Source organism: Curcuma longa, chromosome 2 (assembly GCF_044706935.1).
Source record: "Curcuma longa cultivar G26 ecotype Majalengka, Jawa Barat chromosome 2, ITB_CL_G26_1.1, whole genome shotgun sequence".
Lineage (NCBI taxonomy): Eukaryota > Viridiplantae > Streptophyta > Magnoliopsida > Zingiberales > Zingiberaceae > Curcuma > Curcuma longa.
The window spans coordinates 14,675,890-14,696,960 of NC_133862.1; the positions used below are offsets into that span (position 1 = coordinate 14,675,890).

Consider the following 21,071-nt stretch of genomic DNA (forward strand, 5'->3'; position numbering starts at 1 on the left):
AATATATAAAATTTAAGTTTATCAATATTAGACTCTATAAAATAATTATTAAAATAGGAGATAACAAGTTACCTGTAACTAAAAGCTTTAAGTATTTAGGATCACTTTTGTAAAATGATGGAGGTTGAGAGAGATGTCTTACATAAAATACAAACAGGATGATTGAAATGGAGGAGAGAGTCAGATGCTCTTTTGTGATTGTAAAATACTTTTAAAACTTAAATGGAAGCTCTATAAAATGGTAGTTAAATTTGCTATATTATATGAAGTTGAATGTTGAAATATGACTTAAGCACACATGTAAAAGATGAAAGCTATAGAGATAAGGATATTAAAGTGGATGTGTAGACAAATTAGGATGGATAAGATATGAAATAAGAACATTCGAGATAAAGTTGGGATTGGGTCTAATAAGAAAAAAACTCTAAGAGACACATTTAAGATAGTAAAGTCATGTACTTGGACTATCAATAAATGCTCTAGTTAAGTGATGTGAAATTATGATAAATATACATATTAAACGAGGAAGAGAAAGACCAAAGAAGACTTCATTAGCAATAATAAAATAAATTTTATATAAATATAGATGATGATATAATAGAGGATAGAGTCTAATAATGTAAGATGATTCATATAGTCAGGGCCCCACCTAGTGATGTAAAGCTTGATTGCTGTTTATTATTTTATAAAACATTTACCCAAATGACATACTTGAGTTTTTGAATTTCCCAAAACACTACAACAAAAATGACTTTCCGCAGCGCGTCATCCGCAGCGCACATCATAGGCGCGCTGTTAATAGTTGCTTTAACGGCGCGCCCAATAAAATGCGCTGCGGATAATATCATATTTTTATCAACCGCAGCGTGCAACAATAGTACGCTGTTAAAAATACTTTTAACAGCGCACATTGTACGCCGTTAAAATTATTTTTAACAGCGCATATTGTGCGCCGTTAAAAGTATTTTTAACAGCGTGCAATGTGCGCTGTTAAAAATTTATATTGACAGCGCACATTGCACGCTGTTAAAAATACCTAATATCTCTAAAATCCCTAAATTATAATTATAAATATATTATTTTTAATTTCTTAAAAAAAATCCCTAAAATCCTCCCTATCCCGCCCGATAACCCCTCCTCGCCGCGCTCCCTCGCGATATCCCGCTCGCATATTCCTTCCGCCCGCTGCCCTAACGCAAAATTCTTCCTCCCGCCCGCTGCCTTAATCAATCGCGCCCACCTTCGCCCGCAAAATTCTTCTTCCCGTCCGCCCACCTTCGCCCGCCCACTTCTCTTCTGCCCTAATCGCGCCCTGCCCTAATCAATCGCGCAAATCCTGCTTCAATCCCGCTTCAGCCGATCCGGCGCTCACCCTCCTCCCTCGCGCGATCCGGCGCTCACCCTCCTCCCTCTATCGCGCTCCGTCGTCGTCGGCAGGTATCGGCTGTTTTTTTCCTCACCATCTGTTAAGGTTGATATGCACCGGCTGTTTTTTTTTCATATTCTTCTGTTAAGGTTGATATGCACCGGCTGTTTTTTTTTTCATCTTCTTCTGTTTTTTTTCATCTTCTTCTGTTAAGGATTTTTTTTTCATGACTCGGCTGTTTTTCATCTTCTCTAATGGTGCACCACACATGCAGCGATTCTTTAGCTAGATGAGTAACAGAATTGTGGAGCTATACCTTCTTATAGATGCAATAAACTCTTGCTTGGACATGAGCATCATTTTCTCAATCTCCTGGCTGTAATTACTCACCTGCATAATTAAATTTTGTTTATAACAGAAAAAAAGTTGTGCATTTTAAGAGCTAAAGAGTTAGAGGAAGGGGAGGGGAGATGGTGAGGTTAAGTTGTGCAATATCAGCCAGATAGATACTTTTTTACCTTTCAGCATGCTCTAATGACACACTATACCTTTTCCTAATGTTCCTTTAAAATCCCAGTATGAGTTAGCAGTTTATAAGCAACTTTAACATTGTATTCTCCGTTTGAGCTCTATAACCAACTGATACAATCTCTAATCCCTAGCATGATCTAATTCTGCTCTACTATATCAGTAACATTTATCTCTTTTACTTCAACAAATTTGTCTGAACATGTCTAAAAAATTTAATTCTGATTCCAGCTTTTATTAACTTAAGTTGCTTAGTTCTATCTTTCTAATGAGATTGAAGAGATATGTGGGTCAATCAGCATGCTCTTTGAGTCTACTAGAAATTGCTGAATATTTGGTTATAATACTTTGCAATCAATCTCATAATATGTGATGGCAGCACAACAGTTCTTTTTGAAACTGTTTATCTCTTTTTGAAACATGTAAGAACTCGTCATTTTTCCTTTTCGCAACAACCCTATTAAGTTGTTTCAACTCCAATGAAATGATATCACATATTTGTCTTGTCATCATTCTGATTTTCAACTCTTCAAGTTTCCTACAAAATTAATGTGTTACATTCCATTTTCATATGTATAGTGATTTTTATATATTTTAATAATGGATTGTAAATACTATTTTAGGATTTTTGTCATTTACTAAATGGATAAGGAATGGATGCATTTGTCTTCAAGGCTTGATCCAAAGTATGAAGAAGGGGTTCAAAAATTTCTGTCACAAGCTAGGAACTATGCCAAAACACGTGAAACCATATTATGTCCTTGCAAGCGTTGTAAGAATAAGAAGTATATGAAATTTGATCAAGTATATGAGCACCTAATTATGAAGGGGATCGATCCTTCTTACACTATTTGGTTCTTCCATGGTGAAAATTCTACCTCACAATTTCAAAATGAAGGTATTTCAAGAGGAGTTATGGAAGAGGAGGATGAAAGTAGAGAGGAATATCACTTATATAAAGATGCTTTTGTGACCGAAGAAGAGGTTGGACACACTTTGTCTGAGATAGTCGATTATGAGTTTGCTGATTTATTAAAAGATGCAGAAACTCCTCTTTTTCCTGGTTGTAGAACGTACACAAAGTTGTCAGCAGTCGTGACATTATACAATTATAAGTCTACTAATGGACACACTGACAATAGTTTCAATGAGCTTCTTAAGATTTTACATGATATGCTTCCAGAAAAAAACACACTTCCAGAAAATGTTTACTCAATGAGAAAAATATTGAAACCATTTGATTTAGGATATGAGAAGATTCATGCTTGCCCGAAAGATTGCTGTCTATTCAGAAAGGAGTTAAAAGATTTGGACTCATGCCCAAAGTGTGGTTCCTCAAGATGGAAAGTGGATCGCATCACTGCTAAAGTACATAAAGGAGTTCCAGAAAAAGTGCTACGGTATTTTCCCGTGATTCCTAGATTGAAAAGGATGTTTAAGATTGAAGAAAAGGCCGAAGCCTTGATTTGGCACTCCAACCATAAAAGTCAAGATTATATGATGCGTCATCCAGTTGATTCAGTAGCTTGGGATACCATAAATCATAAGTGGCCATCATTTGCATCAGATCCTAGAAATCTACGACTTGGTCTTGCAACAGATGGGTTCAATCCGTTTGGTGACCTCAGTTCCAGATACAGTTGTTGGCCGGTTATTTTGGTTAATTACAACCTTCCTCCATTGATGTGCATGGCAAAGGAAAATCTCATGTTGTCATTATTAATTCCAGGCCCAAAGCAACCAGGAAATGATATAGATGTATATTTGGAACCCCTTGTGGAGGATTTGAAAGAGTTATGGGATACAGGTGTGGAGGCGTATGATTCATATAGCAAGTCGACGTTCAATTTGAGGGCTATGCTAATGTGGACAATCAATGATTTCCCAGCTTATGGAAACCTAGCTGGATGTGTCACAAAAGGTAGATTTGGTTGCCCGATATGTGGTGAAGACTTGTGTTCTACGTGGCTTAAGTATAGTAGAAAGTTTGCATACTTGGGCTATAGGAGATTCCTTGCGCCTGATCATCCATTCCGACAGAAAAAAAAGTGGTTTAATGGAAAAAAAGAGAGCAAAGGGAAACCTAGACCTTTGAATGGGTTAGAAATTTTCAATGCGGTGAAAGACATAGAAAATAATTGGGGTAAAAAACAGAAGGGTGAGGGTGTGAACACTACAAATATAAAGAGGAAGAAATTAGATAGTTCCAAAATAGTACAACAACCAGTTTCAGTGTGGAAGAAAAAGTCAATATTTTTCAATTTGCCATATTGGAGTGTAAGTTATTTGACTCTTTAGCTATTCTCTTTTAATTAATTTGTTATATTATTAAATTAATAATATGAAATGTGTTGTCGGCTACTTGTAGGAACTCTTGTTACGTCACAACTTAGACGTGATGCATGTTGAAAAGAATATATGCGAGAATATCATAGGCACATTGTTGAATGTGAAGCAAAAAACCAAAGATGGTGTTAATGCTCGTAAAGATTTGATGCACTTACAAATTAGAGAAGAATTACATCCTCAAAAAAAAGGAGAAAATACATATCACCTGCCTGCTGCACCTTACACATTGTCTAAAAAAGAAATGGATGTATTCTGCTCTAGGTTGAAGAAAATAAAGTTACCAGATGGCTATGGCTCAAATATTAGTAATTGTATCTCATTAGAAGAAAGAAAGATTATCGGGTTGAAATCTCATGATTGCCATTTGTTAATGCAACAATTGCTATCAGTTGCATTGAGATCTCTTTTACCCAAAGGTCCACGCAATGCTATATTTCTATTATGTGCATTCTATAATGAATTATGTCAAAGAGTCTTAGACAGGAACCGTTTAGAACAACTCGAGGATAATATTGCTGAAACTCTATGCATGCTTGAAAGGTATTTTCCACCCGCTTTTTTTACCATCTCGGTTCATTTGACAATTCATTTAGCAAGAGAGGCTCGCTTGTGTGGACCAGTTCACTTCCGATGGATGTATCCATTCGAAAGGTAATAAATATTATATATTAAATTTCATTTTACTATCAACAACTAACGATTGTGAATTTTTTTTTGTTATTTAGGTTTATGAAAATACTTAAAGGTTATGTGAAGAACCGAGCAAGGCCAGAGGGTTGCATAGCTGAGTGTTATCTCGCAGAAGAAAGAATGCGATTTTGTAGTGCATATTTTAAAAAAGCTTCTAGTATAGGTGTCCATGTTAATCGAAATGAGGATTTGGATAATGAATTAGAGGAAGGTCGTCCAATATCTAAAGGAACAGAACGGATTTTAGAAGACAATCTGTTGCAAGCAGCACATCGATATGTGTTATTTAATAGTGCTGAAGTTGAACCTTATTTACAGTGAGTATAGTTAATTGTAAATCTTATTAGATAACTGTGGTCTATTACAAATTTCATATTTTCTAACAATCACCCTTCAATGATTTTAAATAGGATGCATATTGAAGAGCTTAAACAAGCAGATCGTCGTGTGATGACTAATGACACGTTGTTACAAAAGAGACATATGGAAACATTTGCTCAATGGTTATCGAAACATGATTTTAATAACTCCTCAGACCGACTTCAATGGCTATCACAAGGCCCAAGAAGGAATGTTATATCATATACGAGTTATATTATAAATGGACATCGATTTCACACAAATGATGTTGGAAGATCGACACAAAATAGTGGTGTTTCAATTGAAGCTGATACTATTTGTCAATCTAGTGCTAATGAATATTCACATACAAGAGGAAGACTAGCATACTACGGAGTTATACGAGATATTATTGTACTAGACTACTATTCTTTCAAAGTGCCTGTGTTTAAATGTGATTGGGCCAACACCGGAACTGGTATTAAAATGGAAGATGGTTTTACACTGGTTAACCTACACCAAGGATTAAGAACTTTTGAAAGTGATCCTTTTATTTTAGCATCACAAGCAAAGCAAGTATTCTATTCTAGGGACAATGATGAATCAAATTGGTATGTAGTGCTAAAGGCGCCACCTCGGGGTATTCATGACATGAATTTGATTGAAGACAACATCTATTTTTCATCAACACCTCTTGATGTGTCTACACTTGATATTAACATTACTGAAAAAGAACCATATGCAAGAAATGATTGTGATGGAATTGATGTGATTGATACATGACATAATTTATCAGGTGTAGTTATTATAGTTTCATATTTTATTATAGAAATCAGATTGCTTCATAAGTTCCATTATATGCATTTCTATTTTTTTATTTAGTTTATAGAACTATTTATTCTCAATAATGTATAATGTCATTGTTTATGAACAGGTCATTACATAAAATTTACACTTACAAAAAAATGGGGAAAAAGCGCAGCAAATCATCTATAGATGAAAATCAGGTGATAAAGGTTTTTTCTTTTTAAAATGCAGCAAAGCTTTTTTATTGTCTTGCTTCAATACTATCTTGCTTTGACATGACTTCAATTTCTTTATGTTTTTTTTGTAGGAAAATATAACTAAGAGGAGGATATCGAGGGTGGAATCGAATACATCACCTAATTCTTCTGAAGATTTGTATGACAAAGAGCAAAATGATGACAACAATTTCAAAAAGAAAAAGGGTCGAGGTCCAACAAAGTTGAAATTAGCCACTGCTCAACAAAAGGCCAAAGAGTTGGAACGTAATGAATTTGGACAACCAGTCGGCATCAATTCTGTGAAGTATGCGTCTTTTTTAGGCTGCATTGTACAAGAATTTGTGCCATATACACTAGATGAGTGGAATGACGTACACGAAGATGTGAAGAATAAGATGTGGAGTGTTCTTCAGGTATTGCCTTGAGTTACTTCTTTTTTTGGGTTTCTTTCTTGAATGTAGGTAAAATAAATATTTTTATTTGTACAGGTGAATTATAAGGTTGAAGAGTGGGAAAAGAAAGCCATCTTTAAAAAGTTAGCTAAGTTATGGCGTGATAGAAAATCGAAATTGCAAATACTTGTACGAGAAGCTAATGCTGGTAAAGTGGCTACACGGAATCTTGATCTTTTGAAGCCTGAATTTATGGATCAACAGGAGTGGAAATTATTTATAAAGAGGACACTATCACCTGAATTTCAAGTAAGCATCAATCTAAAAGTGTTCCTTTTACTGAAATTTTATATTAGAAATGCTTTCAAATAAACATGTTTATATATGAATATGTTAAGTATATTTTTATTTTTAGGCAAAAAGTGCAAAATATAGGGAAATGAGGTCAAATCAAGACCACATTCACACGATGAGCCGGCGAGGTTATGCACGTTTGGCTAGCATGATGGTGAGTATTATTATTTATAAAATATTATGTAGATACACTTACATACTATTATTTCGTCATTTAGGAAGAAACAAATACTACAGATACACCAATTACAAGATCAAAAGTTTGGATTGAAGGTCATAAAAAGAAAAATGGACAACCTAGTAGTCAAGCTGTTGGAGAGAAATTGGTATTATGAATATTTATTGTTATTATGTCCAACAATTTTTATACCGGTGCAACCACATATCCCATTATTAAATCTTCATTTTACAACGGTTGTATTATGTTATTTGCAGAAGAAATTAGAAGAATGTCCACCAGAGTCTCTAAATACAACTAACATGGCGGAAGATGCAATTAGTCTTGTATTTGGTAAAGAACCTCGAGGTAGAGTGCGTGGAATGGGCTTTGGAATTACACCATCGAAAGTTGGAGCTTCTATGCAACAAAAAGCAACTGTTAAAGATCTTGAATGTAAAGTGCATAACCTTCAAATGCAAATGGATGAAATGAGATCCCTGTTTTTCAAAAATATGAGACAACAAGATGAAGAAGAACAGGTTTGTAATTAAACAATATAAGTTTGTCTTGTATGTTTTTTATGTTATTGATAATAGTGGACAACTTTGTTTGTGAAATTAGGTTAATAGTGGTGGCATTGGTAGCGGTATTGGCATTGATGTTGGTGGCCATAGTGCTAACAATGGCAAGGTACGTATGTCATTATATTGCTGGTTGATGTGTGTTTCCATACAGATTTTTCATGCAATGAATTCTATGCTCAAAGTTTAGTATCTGGTTGATCTCTTAAGAAGTTCTTTAGTTGCCTTCTATAAAGCTGAAATGCCCTTTTGATCCATACCTCTGTCAAATACTTGTACAGGAATTTTAAGGCGTAGCATAGAAGTGCAACTAGTAAGAAAAAACCAAAATTAGAACTCACCAGGAATTTTTTACTGAAGGCTCATCTGTGCTCCCTGTTATGCACATGAAATCATTATGAGTTCTTACCTTCCTTGATACCATGAAATCATTATGAGTTCTTAAAATCTTGATCCTCCCTCCTCTCCCATCAGCTCCGACAGCAATCAGATCACCACTAATACCAGAGGAGGATGTCATTTTGTGATCCTGCTTGCACCATTTCCCTACCACATTTCTATTCATGGCATTTCCTCCAGCAGCTCTAGGAAAACATTGTTCACCTATACCTTAAGCCACAAGGAAAGAAATTATGGAACAAATTTAACAAAATGTAGAATACTGGCTCTGAAATTGATAACTATCATTCTATTTTTGACTCTGGCTTCATCTGTGCCGTTCTGAATACTGGTTCTTAAAATCTTGTTTCAAACTGGACTTCTTTTTAAAGGCTCATCTGTGCTCCCTGTTATGCTCTTCAAAGAAATGCCTCGACTTGAAGATCCAATGCACATGTTACCTTCCTTGTAGTTGGAATAACCTTCCTCCATTATAAGATAATAGGATGTATTTTGCAAACATGCAGCTCTTCATTTGGTAAAGAGAATTATAACAATCAGAATGTGACATACCGATCAACACTATATTTAAGAAAATAAATATAGTGTATCCACCCATATATATATATATATATATGAAAGCTATCCACTGATTTATGTTACAATTTTTGCATCTCCATTACAAGTTTTGCATGTTTTTCGAGCAAAAGAACACACACAAGTACGATCACATGGAAATAGCTGCAAGCTGCATGCTAGCTGACATTTTACAGGCTGATTTGGCATGTATGAAACCTTTATCATAGTATGTATTGATGCAATGGCTGACTGGAAGACAGATCAATTTCTCATTGAGTTGCATGTGTGCTACCTGTACCAGGTGTAAACTTTGTGTAATGAATTGGGTCAGAAAAGGATAGTTGTTTTACAACTATAATCTCATGAAATAATCTAGCATTATAATGTTCAGGAACTTATAATGTTGAGTTTTTAAATTGTTCTGCAGTTCAAGCTTCTTGAATTAATTTAATTACACTTTTTTTTGCAGACAAAAGTGAAGAATGCGAGTCGTGGGGATATGAGTGAGAACAGCAAATGCAAATTAATTCATTGGTGTGTTGATGGAGTTGTGGCAGAAGGTCGAATTGCATCTACAGATCCAAATGCAAGAGTACATCACGTTCCTCTTGGTGGATCTTGCTGGAAAGTTTGGATTGATAGAGTTTTAGTTGAGAAGGTGGACATACTTCGACCAAATGAAGAAATGCTTTTTCTTGAGGATGCAATAGGAAGCACGATTGCTTGGTTATCTAAATATATTATTGTGTAACTAATTTAGATTTTGATTTTAATCTTTTCAGAAAAAAACATGGAACTAAAGAGTTTTTTGTTATTATGATCCATTGTTACTAAGTCTGATATTTGTTGGATGTTACACGCTAGTTTGAAATGATATTATTATTGTGTTATTTGTGTGTGGTTGTTATTGTTGTGTGTAGTATCTATGTTGTTATTAATTATTTGAATTTAAAATTTTGATTTGAATGGTTTGAAACGCAGGTATAATCTGGAATGATTAGAATGGTTTGACAGCATGCATTTTGTCCGGATGTGATCAATCGCAGCGCGTAATGTGCGCCGTGGATGATCTCATTCGCGGCGCGCAATGTACGTCGTGGATGATTGCATCCGCAGCGCACAATGCGCGCTGCGGATAAGATCATCCGCGGCGCACAATGCGCGCTGCGGATGAGATCATCCGCGGCGCACAATGCGCGCTGCGGATGCAATCATCCACGGCGTCCATTGCGCGCTGCGATTGTCGACATCCGCAGCGCGCAATGCACGCTGCGGATGCCTAATGACTTTTAACAGCTTGCAACTTTGCAGCGTGCGATGTGCGCTGCGGATAGCATATTTGCGCGCTGCGGAAAGTCATTTTTGTTGTAGTGTAAGAGAAGTAGGTGCCTACTCAAATATCTCTTTTTTGATCGGTGTACATGTGGGCTCGTGAACCGAAGCCTAGGTATCCTCGACCTCCATTGGTTGATCGCTTATCGTTGCCTAGCTTCGGTTTCGATAGCCGAGGACTCTACCGTATCTTCCGAGACATACTAACTGTCGGTCGTCAACAGATCCCATTTTAGGCCTTGTTGACACATGCATTCAACGTTGTGAGATCTGCAAAGAAAAAGAGAAGATTAGCCAGTATAACAGGTAGTGTAAGTTAAAAATATGGAAGCCTTACTCAACCAAACTTCTAGAGAGATGGCATTAGGACTCAGGCCAACTTGGTAGAAAAGGGCTTCGTTGTCTACCATGCTATTCATGTAGAACTTTAAGCCCGAGAAAATGTCTGCTAATGATAGGTAAGCGGACTCTAACTATACTGATGAGGTCTGGTTGTGGAGGACTGAGGATGCCAAATAGTGGGTCAGGTGCAGGGTTGAGGAGGCTTGACAAAGAAGTATCTATTCTTCCGACCCTTATAAGAAGTCAGGTACTTGTCCAAGAAATTGTAGCCCGACCTTGCTGCAAAATACACTATTCCAGGCTCCTCTCTTAGGATAAAAGAGGTAATGGAACGTAGTGGGATCGAGTGGGACTTGGTACACTTGAGAAATAATGAAAGCGCTGCAAAATCAAGCGATAAGAATTGAGGGCAAATTGGGACAAGGAGTATTGGAAGTGGCCAAGTCCTGAAGAAACGGTGGTATAGGGAACCTAAGGTCGTTCGCCAACTGACCTAAAAAAAAAAGTAACGTAGCTTGGCGATGGCTCATGAGGTCGATGTTCCAAGGCCAAAATCCTAATGCGATGGTCTGAAGGAATACCGTACTGCTCCCTAAGCAGTAAATCATCGCCAAAGGAACACACAAACCACTGGGTCTCATACCACAGAACCAACACATGGTCAATGCCATGAGAAAATAGGAAAATACTAAAGAAGGAAAGGAGAAGTTTGACTGGACTTACGAAGTAAGAGATTGCCGTCGGACACAGAAGGAAGAAGAAGACGCAAAGGAAAAAACAAAAGCAAACGAAAGCGACGCGATTCGATGACGTTTTTATATTGCATAGTAGGGCTAATGCACCCGCTAGAAAGATCGTCAGATGAGATTAACAGACGGCTAGATCTCGCTTTAGATGTCTTATCGTACGGATTGCTAGGTAGAATCGAGGTATGATATCCTTCATTAAAGTTCGAACCAAGGACGCATCAAACATCGCAATGATTCAAAGTTAGTTGTCCGATGTGAAGACCAAATCAGCAGGAGATCAACATCACCCTTCTATTTGTGACCACGTCAGCAAGATCGGTTTTCCACGCTTGACACCATTAATACAGTAGAGTATTCTAGCGCCCTGAAGGAGATACTGCATGCCACCATCAATGCGGTTGAAAAAGTGCGTCAAGATAAGGTTGATAAGGGATTTAGCATATCATCAGCATTTAAGATGATTTTTTCTCCTTGAGAAATAAACTCGACTAGTAAAAGTGTCCTTGCTTTGATTCGTTAGAATTAGGTAACTCGACACAAGTCCAGTCAGTCGGACTACGCCTCTTTCGACTAGACTGATTGAGAAGGCTTATGATACGGCGGAATTTCAGAAAGACCACATGTCCTCCTTGGAGCCGCCATGTGGCCTTAGAATCAGAAAGGGGTAAAATTATTAAGTAGGATCAAGAAGGCCCGCTGACAACTTCAACCTCGGGTCCCAACCTTGATCTATATTTGGTCTCGGGCCCTGACCTCGGCATTGACTTAGCCTCATATGTCAATTTCATCTTAGTCTCGGTTCCCGATTTTGACTTTTATTTGGTCTTGGGCCCCAACCTCGACATCTACTCGGTTTCTGATACTAATCTCATCTTAGTCTCGAGTCCCAATCTCAACCTCTATTTGGTCTCGGGCCCCGACCTCGGCATCTACTCAACCTCTAGCGCCGACCTCATCCCAATCTCGGATCCTGATCTTGATCTCTATTTGGTTTCAAACCCCGACCTCGACCTCTATTCGACCTCATGGGTCGACCTCGATGTTGGCTTGATCTCATGTGCCAACCTCAGCATTGGCTCAACCCCATGCTCCGACCTCTACGTGCCGACCTTATCCGCATCTTGGGTTTTGATCTCAATGTCTGCCTAGCCTCATACACTGACCCTGTCTTAATCTTAGAATAAATTCATGGAATAGGTTTGTCCACAAAATTAGGAAATCCTAAGACTATTTTTCTAGAGAACAAGAGAAATATCTCAGAAAACTTGGATAATTAGAACACGTATATAGGAACGGGGGTGCATATCTCGGAACGTTTCATAAACGAACGCTGATCTTTCGGAGATCAACTCTATAAAAGATTATCTATTCTCATGGGTACAAGTATGCACATAAAATCTTAAATTTTCTATGTTTTTAATCTCTTTCCTCATATAAAATCCTAACTTGAGCGTGGAGTAGTTTGTTAGAATCCATTTCCAATGTTATTCTAATTTTCTTTCTGGGTATTTTTCAAATTTCTTTATTTTTTTAGTGATTATGTTCGAGGAGCATGCACGTCAGCAATTTATTGACCGATGATTTAATCATCTATGATGTTTAACCGAAATCGTATCAATATGTATACTCATTTTGCTAGTTGGTCAGTCTCTTGCAATTTGACATTGTCAGTATGTACCTTAGCGAACCCTGTTGTTCAAAGTGGGCTTCTCTCGTAGATAACTCCCTCTTCATACTATAACTGATAATCCTGTTCCTCTTTCTCACTATAGTTTATTCTGACAAATCACCATTTTGCTCAAGTCCCTAACATCCTATCCCACTTCCAACATCACATAATGACCTTTAAAGTAGTCATATCTTTCCCTGCTCTCCTGCCAAACTCCATTCTTGCTGACAACAAGAACACTGCTGCACGTGTTGGCACAAAACCACAGCGCCTGCCTCTTTCAACCTGCACATTTCCAGCAGTCCAAGTGTGTTGACCTTTTTAGTTTGGCATGCATGTGTGCATGTGGGTGGACTCGCGCAGTGACAAAATTAGGGTCTCCACTCACAAGGCACAAGGTAAAAGCCATAACTATGCCTCTTAATTTAAGCCTCATCTTCTTCTCATGTGTTGTGTCCCATGCCAACTCAGGGTAGTTTGGCCTCACTTTAGACCACTGCCAGTTTTTTTGGTCCAGCTAAGTGCCCTATCTACCCATCTTGGCATTTTATTGATCGAAGTGTTATGCCGACTGGTCTTGGCATCCTTTACGTGTAAGCTATTGTCCTATGAAAAGAGTATATCATCTTACGATGTATTCTCTTGACACTTCGAGGAGCAATAAAAAATTTAAAGTTTAAATTTCAAATGAGATAAATATTCTGAAGGTAAATGATATTTCAAATTTATCTAATAAATAAATCAGAGGGATGGTAATCTATCTCCAAAATTAATGAGTAAAGTTTGAATACTTAATTATAAAAAAAATATTAAGATTTATCATCAAATTAATCACATACTCCTTGGAGCTAATTGTACTACTCCAAAAAGGAAGTGGTTAGCTTCCCCACTAGGATGCATGCACATAAACTCAACTTGGATGTGATCTACTCCCCCTGACCGGTGAGGTTGGGATGAGCGACATCATTAGAGATTATAGGAGTACTTGCATTGTAAGTTTTTTTGGCTCTTGATTGGCATATCTATCTACTAGAAAGGCAAAGTTGTATGAATACATATATGCAATCACCTTGCACACAAGATTGCGCGAAGGACACATGCGTTGTCTATGTGCATGGCTTGGAACAATTTGTTTGGGTACGAGATTGTTTGAGTCAAGGGGTGTCCTTAGATTCAAATTTTCACACATAATTAAATATAATCATCAGAAGAATAGGTGTGTAGTCATCGTGCCAAGTAAATATACTTGTATGTGACAATAAAGGCAATAAACTAAAGCGGGAAAAGCTACTAGCTAGAAGAAGACTTAGAACAAATTTTTTTCTTAAGGAATGAGTGAATTTGTCATATATGAAGATAAATATTATTTACAATTTGATCATTTTAGAGCACAAGAGAAGGGGACTTGGAAAGTAGAAAGAGATAAAGAAATTTAGTGGTCAACATTAAGACAATTAAAGAAGTATGGAAATTCATATTTGTGGGTTAAATTCTCTCATTTCATTTGTAATCTAGTCACCAATTGGAATTCAAACTCGAACACTTGTCTCATTCTTAGACTTTTTTTTTCACAATTTGTCTATTTAGTGGACCAAGTAAGAGTGTTAGTTCTAAAGTGAAGGGATGTGGGAGTTTGGTGCTTTACAACTATGAGAAGAACAACACCAAGTGCGCCATGTGCCTTTAGAATATAGTAAGTGTCTTCTTGCCTTAAAAACTCACATGATCTTTCTTTTTCTTCTCATTATCAATAAGATAATCAAATGATTTAGGATCACAAAAAAAAAAGTTCTTAATTTCATAACAACCATCCTCATGTTTCTCATGCACGGTTAGTGTGCCCAAGTCAAACCACCAGGGAAGATATTTGGCCTTTCTGGTTAGTCTCCACATTCTGAAGTAGAGTCAATTTCACTAACCTAAAAAGTCAAAACGAAGTTGACCCGTCCAATTGCATGTTTCAATAATAAAGAATTACACACATGGTGTATCCTCCATTTTGCTAGTTTGGCAGGAAACCACGCCCCTGATAATCATAACTCATGCACTGTTAATGCACCATGTTAATCATCTTGATATCATTTTTTTTTTTTATATGCAACAATATGTTTTCACAAAGAAATAACTTTTTTTTCTTCTTTTGTTGTACGTTGCAAGTTATTCACAAATCTATTTATCAATTTTTATTTTTATTTTTATCCTATTTATGCTTTTCCAAGAAAAAGAAAGCCTAAAGAGGTTTCAACAATGAAGTGAGAATAAAAGTGGAAAAAGAATGAAGTGGTCATCATTCCTAGCACATAGAAAAAAGTGATGACTAATAAATGAATAATTGGTAGAAAAATTAATTTGATTTTAATGACCATTTTTTTGGATAATGCATTTTTAAAATTTTTCATTGGACTATGCACTTTATATATTTTTTAAAAACATTAGTAGAAAATAAAAAAATCATCTCTATTATTATTATTATTATTATCATTAAAAGGATCTTCCAAAATATTTTTATCTTCCATTTTAAAGCTATTTTGATTAAAATTTCTTTGCTTTATTTAGAGCTGCAAATGATAGAGTTGTTTTAACCAAACTAACTCCAACCTTAAACTGCCTTAGCTTTAATCAAAACAACAAAAGAAATTATAAATAAAATGATATTTTTAATAATTTTTGAAAGGATAAAAAATACTTTTTTAATTTTCTGTCAAAAACATTTGTATTTTTTAATATTTTTTAACTTTTGCTTCCTTTATATTCCCCCTTCTCCCCTTCGTCCACCTCCAGCTCCAGCTCGCATCTCGAGTACAAGAGTGAGAGAGAGAGAGCAAAAGTAGTCGCTCAATTTTGCTGCGGAGGATCATCGTCGCCGGCTTCCGAACTGGAGTGACATGCACGCGATGGGTTCCCCGGCCGACACCAGCAAGAGCTCCAAGCCCGACCGGTACAACGCCTACCTCCTCCGGCGGCTTAGCAGCGCCAAGGTCTTCGCCACCTCCTCGCGCCTCCTTTTCCGGGTCACACTCTTCGCCGGCCTTCTCCTCATCTTCCTCTTCCTCCTTCACTATCCTCCCCTGCTCCTCCATTCCCCACCGTCCTCCTCCTCCCACCGCTCCTCGCACCGCAGCCTCCTTTCTTCCCTCTCATCGTACGCCGGAGCAGCCTGGGAGCGCGACATCCGCCGCTCGGCAGCCCCCCGCCGCCCTGAAGGACTCTCCGTCCTCGTCACTGGCGCCGCCGGGTTTGTGGGCTTCCACTGCTCCCTCGCCCTGAAGCAACGCGGCGACGGGGTCCTCGGCCTCGATAACTTCAACGCCTACTACGACCCCACCCTCAAGCGCGACCGCGCCGCCCTACTCGCCGCCCGCGGCGTCGTCGTCCTCGACGCCGACATCAACGACGCCGCCCTTCTCGCGAGGCTCTTCGCCGCCGTCCCCTTCTCCCACGTCCTCCACCTCGCCGCGCAGGCCGGCGTCCGCTACGCCGCGCAAAACCCCCAATCTTACATCGCCTCCAACGTCGCCGGACTCGTCTCCGTCTTCGAGGCAGCCGCCAAGCGCGCCGACCCCCCGCCCGCCGTCGTCTGGGCCTCTTCGTCCTCTGTCTACGGCCTCAACACCGACGCCCCCTTCTCCGAGCTCCACCGCACCGACCGCCCTGCCTCGCTCTACGCCGCCACCAAGAAGGCCGGCGAGGCGATCGCCCACACCTACAACCACATCTACGGCCTCTCCATCACCGGCCTCCGTTTTTTCACCGTGTACGGCCCCTGGGGCCGCCCGGATATGGCCTACTTCTCCTTCACCGGCAGAATCCTCGCCGGCAAGCCAATCACGCTCTTCCGCATGCCCGACGGCGCCGCCGTGCTCCGCGACTTCACCTACATCGACGACGTCGTCAGGGGCTGCCTCGGCGCGCTCGACACCGCCGAGAAGAGCACAGGAGCGGCAGGCGGCGGCAAGAAGAAAGCCCCCGCGCAGCTGAGGGTCTACAACCTCGGCAACACCTCGCCGGTGCCGGTGGCTAAGATGGTTAGCCTGCTGGAGGATCTGTTGGGCAGGAAGGCCAAGAGGAACATGGTGACGCTGCCGCAGAACGGCGACGTGCCGTTCACCCACGCCAACGTGAGCTTGGCGGAGCGGGACTTCGGCTACCGGCCGACCACCGACCTCGCCACCGGCCTAGGCAAGTTCGTCAAATGGTACGTCAAGTACTACGGCGTGCAGAGTGCGGCGACGGCGAGGACGGGAGGACGGACAGCCTCCGCCTCCGCGTAATTATAATATGCGGTCATCGTGTTGTAGAAAATGGCAGTTAATTTTCAGTTAATAACTTATAATTGTGTCAAACAATAACGATGGAGAGCAACCAGAGATGCCAAAGAAGAAACTAAATCGAAGAACAGAGCCCCTTTTCTTTTCTTTTCTTTTCTTTTCGTTTCTTTTTTGTATTTATTTTGGTGCCCGAGAAGAGAAGGATAATGCTGCAGGATGTAAATCCATACAGTTTTATTATATATTTTTCACATGTTCTCCTTGTATTTTCCAATCTTAATTATCATTCAATTTGGATTCTAAATCAACTTCTGCTTAAACTTGAAGTTGTTTGCTGTTATTGTATTCTATCAAATTCATCTCTCATAAACTCTTCAAAGACATCTAGACATAACAAAGATCGAATTGACTGATAAATCCATTACCATGTAAAAGTGTATGCAATCATGAAAAAAATCTACCAGAAAAAGAAACAAATGATTGGGCTCGCATATAGAACAATAGGTAACTCGAATGTTACAAATAAAGGAACAAAGAGAGTTTGTGGAAGTTAGTAAATAGTGATAAAAGGCTGGTAAAAACAGATTGTGCTTCGTACTCTTATTGCTCCCTTTGTTTTATATTAACCTTATTGTTGTTGTTTCACTTGTATGTTTGATTATCTTATTACAACTGTACTATGTTTTTCCATCTCTAAGAAGGAGAAATTTAATAAGATTCAGATATGACAATGGATTGGATTTGATTTTATATCTTCTGTCTTCATCCTTATTTATTATATTCATCCTTATCTTCATCTTGATCGGATATTTAATTTCATCCTCATTACTATGCCCATTAGATGATCGGATATACATTTTCATCCTTGTACCCATTATCAAATCTACCATCATATTCAAATCTGAAAATTCTCATACCCGATTAGTTAATTGGGTCCAAAAAATTCTTTTATACTCCTCTCCATTCGAGTCGGATATCAAATCCTCCATCGAATTTAGAGGAAATTATCATCCCTAATAAGATTCAAGGCGTGACTCTCCTAACAAGTAGCAAACATGGATTAGAAATTGAGGGTTCTGAATAATGTAAGATCATATTATTAGTTGTGTTTGTTACCATTGTTATATTTATGTTTCAATTGCATAACTAATCGAGTATAATTTTGAATTAGAGAATTTTAAATTACCATTGTATTTTTCAAAATCTTTGGAGTCATCTTATACTTTTAATTTTGTTGTTCAAGTGGTAAGAGATCATGTAGTAGTTTTGATCAAAACGGTAATATTAATGTAAAAGAGACTCAATTTCATGGATGATTCCTAATTAATTGTATTGCTTAAAGCCTTTAGAGTCATTCTATTATACCTTTATTTTCTAATTTTGACTAGTTTGGGATCATACAATAATTTTGACTAAAATTTTTTACATAGATCTAAGCTAAACAATTGTTTCCTTGAAGTCTCTGGAGTCATTTTATGCTCTTAGCACCATTATTTAAATGTTATGAAACTATTTAATAGTTTTGATGATTGAAATTATTACATAGGTCTAAACTATTCCAATTTTAAAGATGACTCCTTTTTACGTTGTGTGTGCACTTCTCGATTTATCCTGGTAGCCGGTAGGAAACTTCCGTGGGACCGGATCGGTCACCCCAGAGATAGTCAATAGGACTAACTGTGATTTATCATTTTTTTAGAGCCGCTAGGGTTATTCTATGCTCTCGCTTTTGTTGTGTGAATACCAAAAATTTTATAGTAGGTTGGGCCAAAATAGCTATACGAACTGATAGTGGTGAAATTTCACAAATAGACTCTCTCGTGTGCTTCTTGAAACTCTTGAGTTATGTTATGTTTTTATTTTCTAATTTTTAATTGTTTAGGTTCATATAATAGTTTTCAACAAAACTACTATATATAATTAAATAGACAATTTTAAAAATGATCCGTTTGTTGTGTTCCTTGGAGCTTTTGTAGCCATTATATGCTCTCACTTAAACTAAAAGGTCTTGTAATAATTTTAGCTAAAATTGTTATATAATTTTAAAGTTGTCAAAATTGTCCAATTAGTTCCATCAAATAGTTTTAAAAACATAGCATTACTTATATATTGTGGACGTATGCCCACGTGGGGCATTAAGTGAGTACATGGGGGATCATGGGTTATCCCATGATCCCATGATCCCACTAGTTCTTACCCATGATCTCCACATACTTAGTCCTCCCCTTCCCCTATAAATACTTATGAGAAGTATTGTAGAAGCAAGAGCATCAAGAATGCATTGAGAAGAGGCTAGGGCTTTGTCACATCATTTGGCTAAAGGGTTGCGACGTTGTGAAGCCGCGGTGATAGTTCGAGTTGTTGTGACTATCATTCCGATTGCGAGTTGTTGGAGTTCGCATTCCAAAATATTTCCGGAATCAAACGACAAGAGGTATACTTCTTTTAAAATTCCACAAATACATATATGTTCGTTTGATTCTACCATTGGTATCAGAGCCAGGTTGGTTTTGTCGTCATTGATCTTACAATCAATGAGTAAAAAAGTGCTCGGTCGAGTTCTCGAATGCGCTCGTCGTGATGCTTAGCAGACCGAGGTGCTCGGCACAAGCCGAGCGGTCGATGGTGCTCGGTACAATCTGAGCGACCAACGGTGCTCAATATAAGTCAAGCAGTTGGCAGTGCTCGATACAAGCCGAGCGGCCGACAGTGCTCGGTACAAGTCGAGCGATCCGCAATACTCGAGAGATCGAGTTAAAGGTGCTCGGGAGGGCGGTTACCGAGTTGTGCTCGGGACGCGCTGAGGTATTCGGGATGCACTCGGGTGCTAGGCTCTCGGGATGTGTTGGGTGTTACGTGCTCGGTCGAAGTGCTCGGGAAATCGATGTGCGAGTCAGCCATCGGCACAAGGCGACACTACAAAAATTAAAGCAAATAGCGACGGACGATTTTCGTCGCTATTCGGTCGCTAAGCTCGATTAGCGACCAAATAGCGACGGAAATCGTCCGTCGCGAAAAATTCCGTCGTTGACGTCACTTTAGCAACGGAATTTAAATTTCCGTCGCTAATTAGAAACGGAAATTTTTTTCCGTCGCTAAAAGTAACGACGAACTATTATTTCCGTCTCTAAGAATTAGAGACGAAATTTAAATTTTCGTCTCTAAAATTAGCGACGGAAATAATAATCCGTCACTAATTTTAGAGACGGAATTATAAATTCCGTCTCTAATTAGAGACGGAAATTTAAATTTCCGTCTCTAAAATTAGCGACGGAAATAATAATCCGTCTCTAATTTTAGAGACGGAATTATAAATTCCGTCTCTAATTAGAGACGGAAATTTAAATTCCGGCTCTAATTTTAAAAAAAAATTAAAAAAAAATGTTTATTAGCGATGGAATGATAAATTCCGTCGCTAATAATTTATTTTTTTATATATTTTATTTTATTTTTGAATTTTCTGTTTGTATATCAATCAAACAAATATAACAGTAATACATTAATAACCGAATAATAATAAAACAAATTACTAATACAATATTTGAATATACAACATGTCAATATATCTGAATACAATATTAATACAATCTGAATACAATAATATCTGAATACAACATAAATCTTTAGATACACTGATCCTACAAAATACAATAATATATCAAAAACTTATCTAAACAAGCCCAACCAAAAGAGAAGATCCTACAAAAAGACAATAAAAATAGGTTAGTAATAATTTAATTATAACAACCTATTTGAAAAATGCGCATTTGAATACAATATCTGAATGCAATATCTAAATATAAAATCTTACAAAAACGAGCCCAGCCAAAATAGAAGATCCTACAAAAAGAAAATAAGATAGGTTAGTAATAATGTAATTATAACAACCTATTTGATAAATAAATCTTTACAAGTAATAACTTAAAAAAATCCTAAGTAATAAAAATACTAACATACCTTGCAGACAGCT

At 38.0% G+C, this 21,071-nt stretch overlaps 4 protein-coding genes across 4 annotated transcripts; all 4 read left to right on the forward strand.

The window, feature by feature from the left end:
- Positions 1 to 2,536: 2,536 nt before the first annotated feature.
- LOC141821684 (uncharacterized) lies at positions 2,537 to 4,192 on the forward strand. Its single transcript, XM_074709044.1, has one exon. It carries the CDS (start codon positions 2,537 to 2,539, stop codon positions 4,190 to 4,192), a length of 1,656 nt encoding a protein of 551 aa, XP_074565145.1.
- Positions 4,193 to 4,292: 100 nt separating this feature from the next.
- On the forward strand, positions 4,293 to 5,254 carry LOC141821685 (uncharacterized). The gene is made up of 2 exons (XM_074709045.1): positions 4,293 to 4,894; positions 4,969 to 5,254. The coding sequence occupies exons 1-2, from the start codon at positions 4,293 to 4,295 to the stop codon at positions 5,252 to 5,254; spliced, it is 888 nt and encodes a 295-aa protein (XP_074565146.1).
- Positions 5,255 to 6,237: 983 nt separating this feature from the next.
- On the forward strand, positions 6,238 to 7,974 carry LOC141821686 (uncharacterized). Its single transcript, XM_074709046.1, has 8 exons — positions 6,238 to 6,279; positions 6,387 to 6,710; positions 6,786 to 6,998; positions 7,105 to 7,197; positions 7,262 to 7,369; positions 7,479 to 7,742; positions 7,825 to 7,893; positions 7,939 to 7,974. Exons 1-8 carry the CDS (start codon positions 6,238 to 6,240, stop codon positions 7,972 to 7,974), a joined length of 1,149 nt encoding a protein of 382 aa, XP_074565147.1.
- Positions 7,975 to 15,626: 7,652 nt separating this feature from the next.
- On the forward strand, positions 15,627 to 17,367 carry LOC141820974 (UDP-glucuronate 4-epimerase 6-like). The gene has a single exon (XM_074708346.1). It carries the CDS (start codon positions 15,719 to 15,721, stop codon positions 17,102 to 17,104), a length of 1,386 nt encoding a protein of 461 aa, XP_074564447.1. The 5' UTR covers positions 15,627 to 15,718; the 3' UTR covers positions 17,105 to 17,367.
- The last annotated feature ends 3,704 nt before the right edge of the window (positions 17,368 to 21,071 follow it).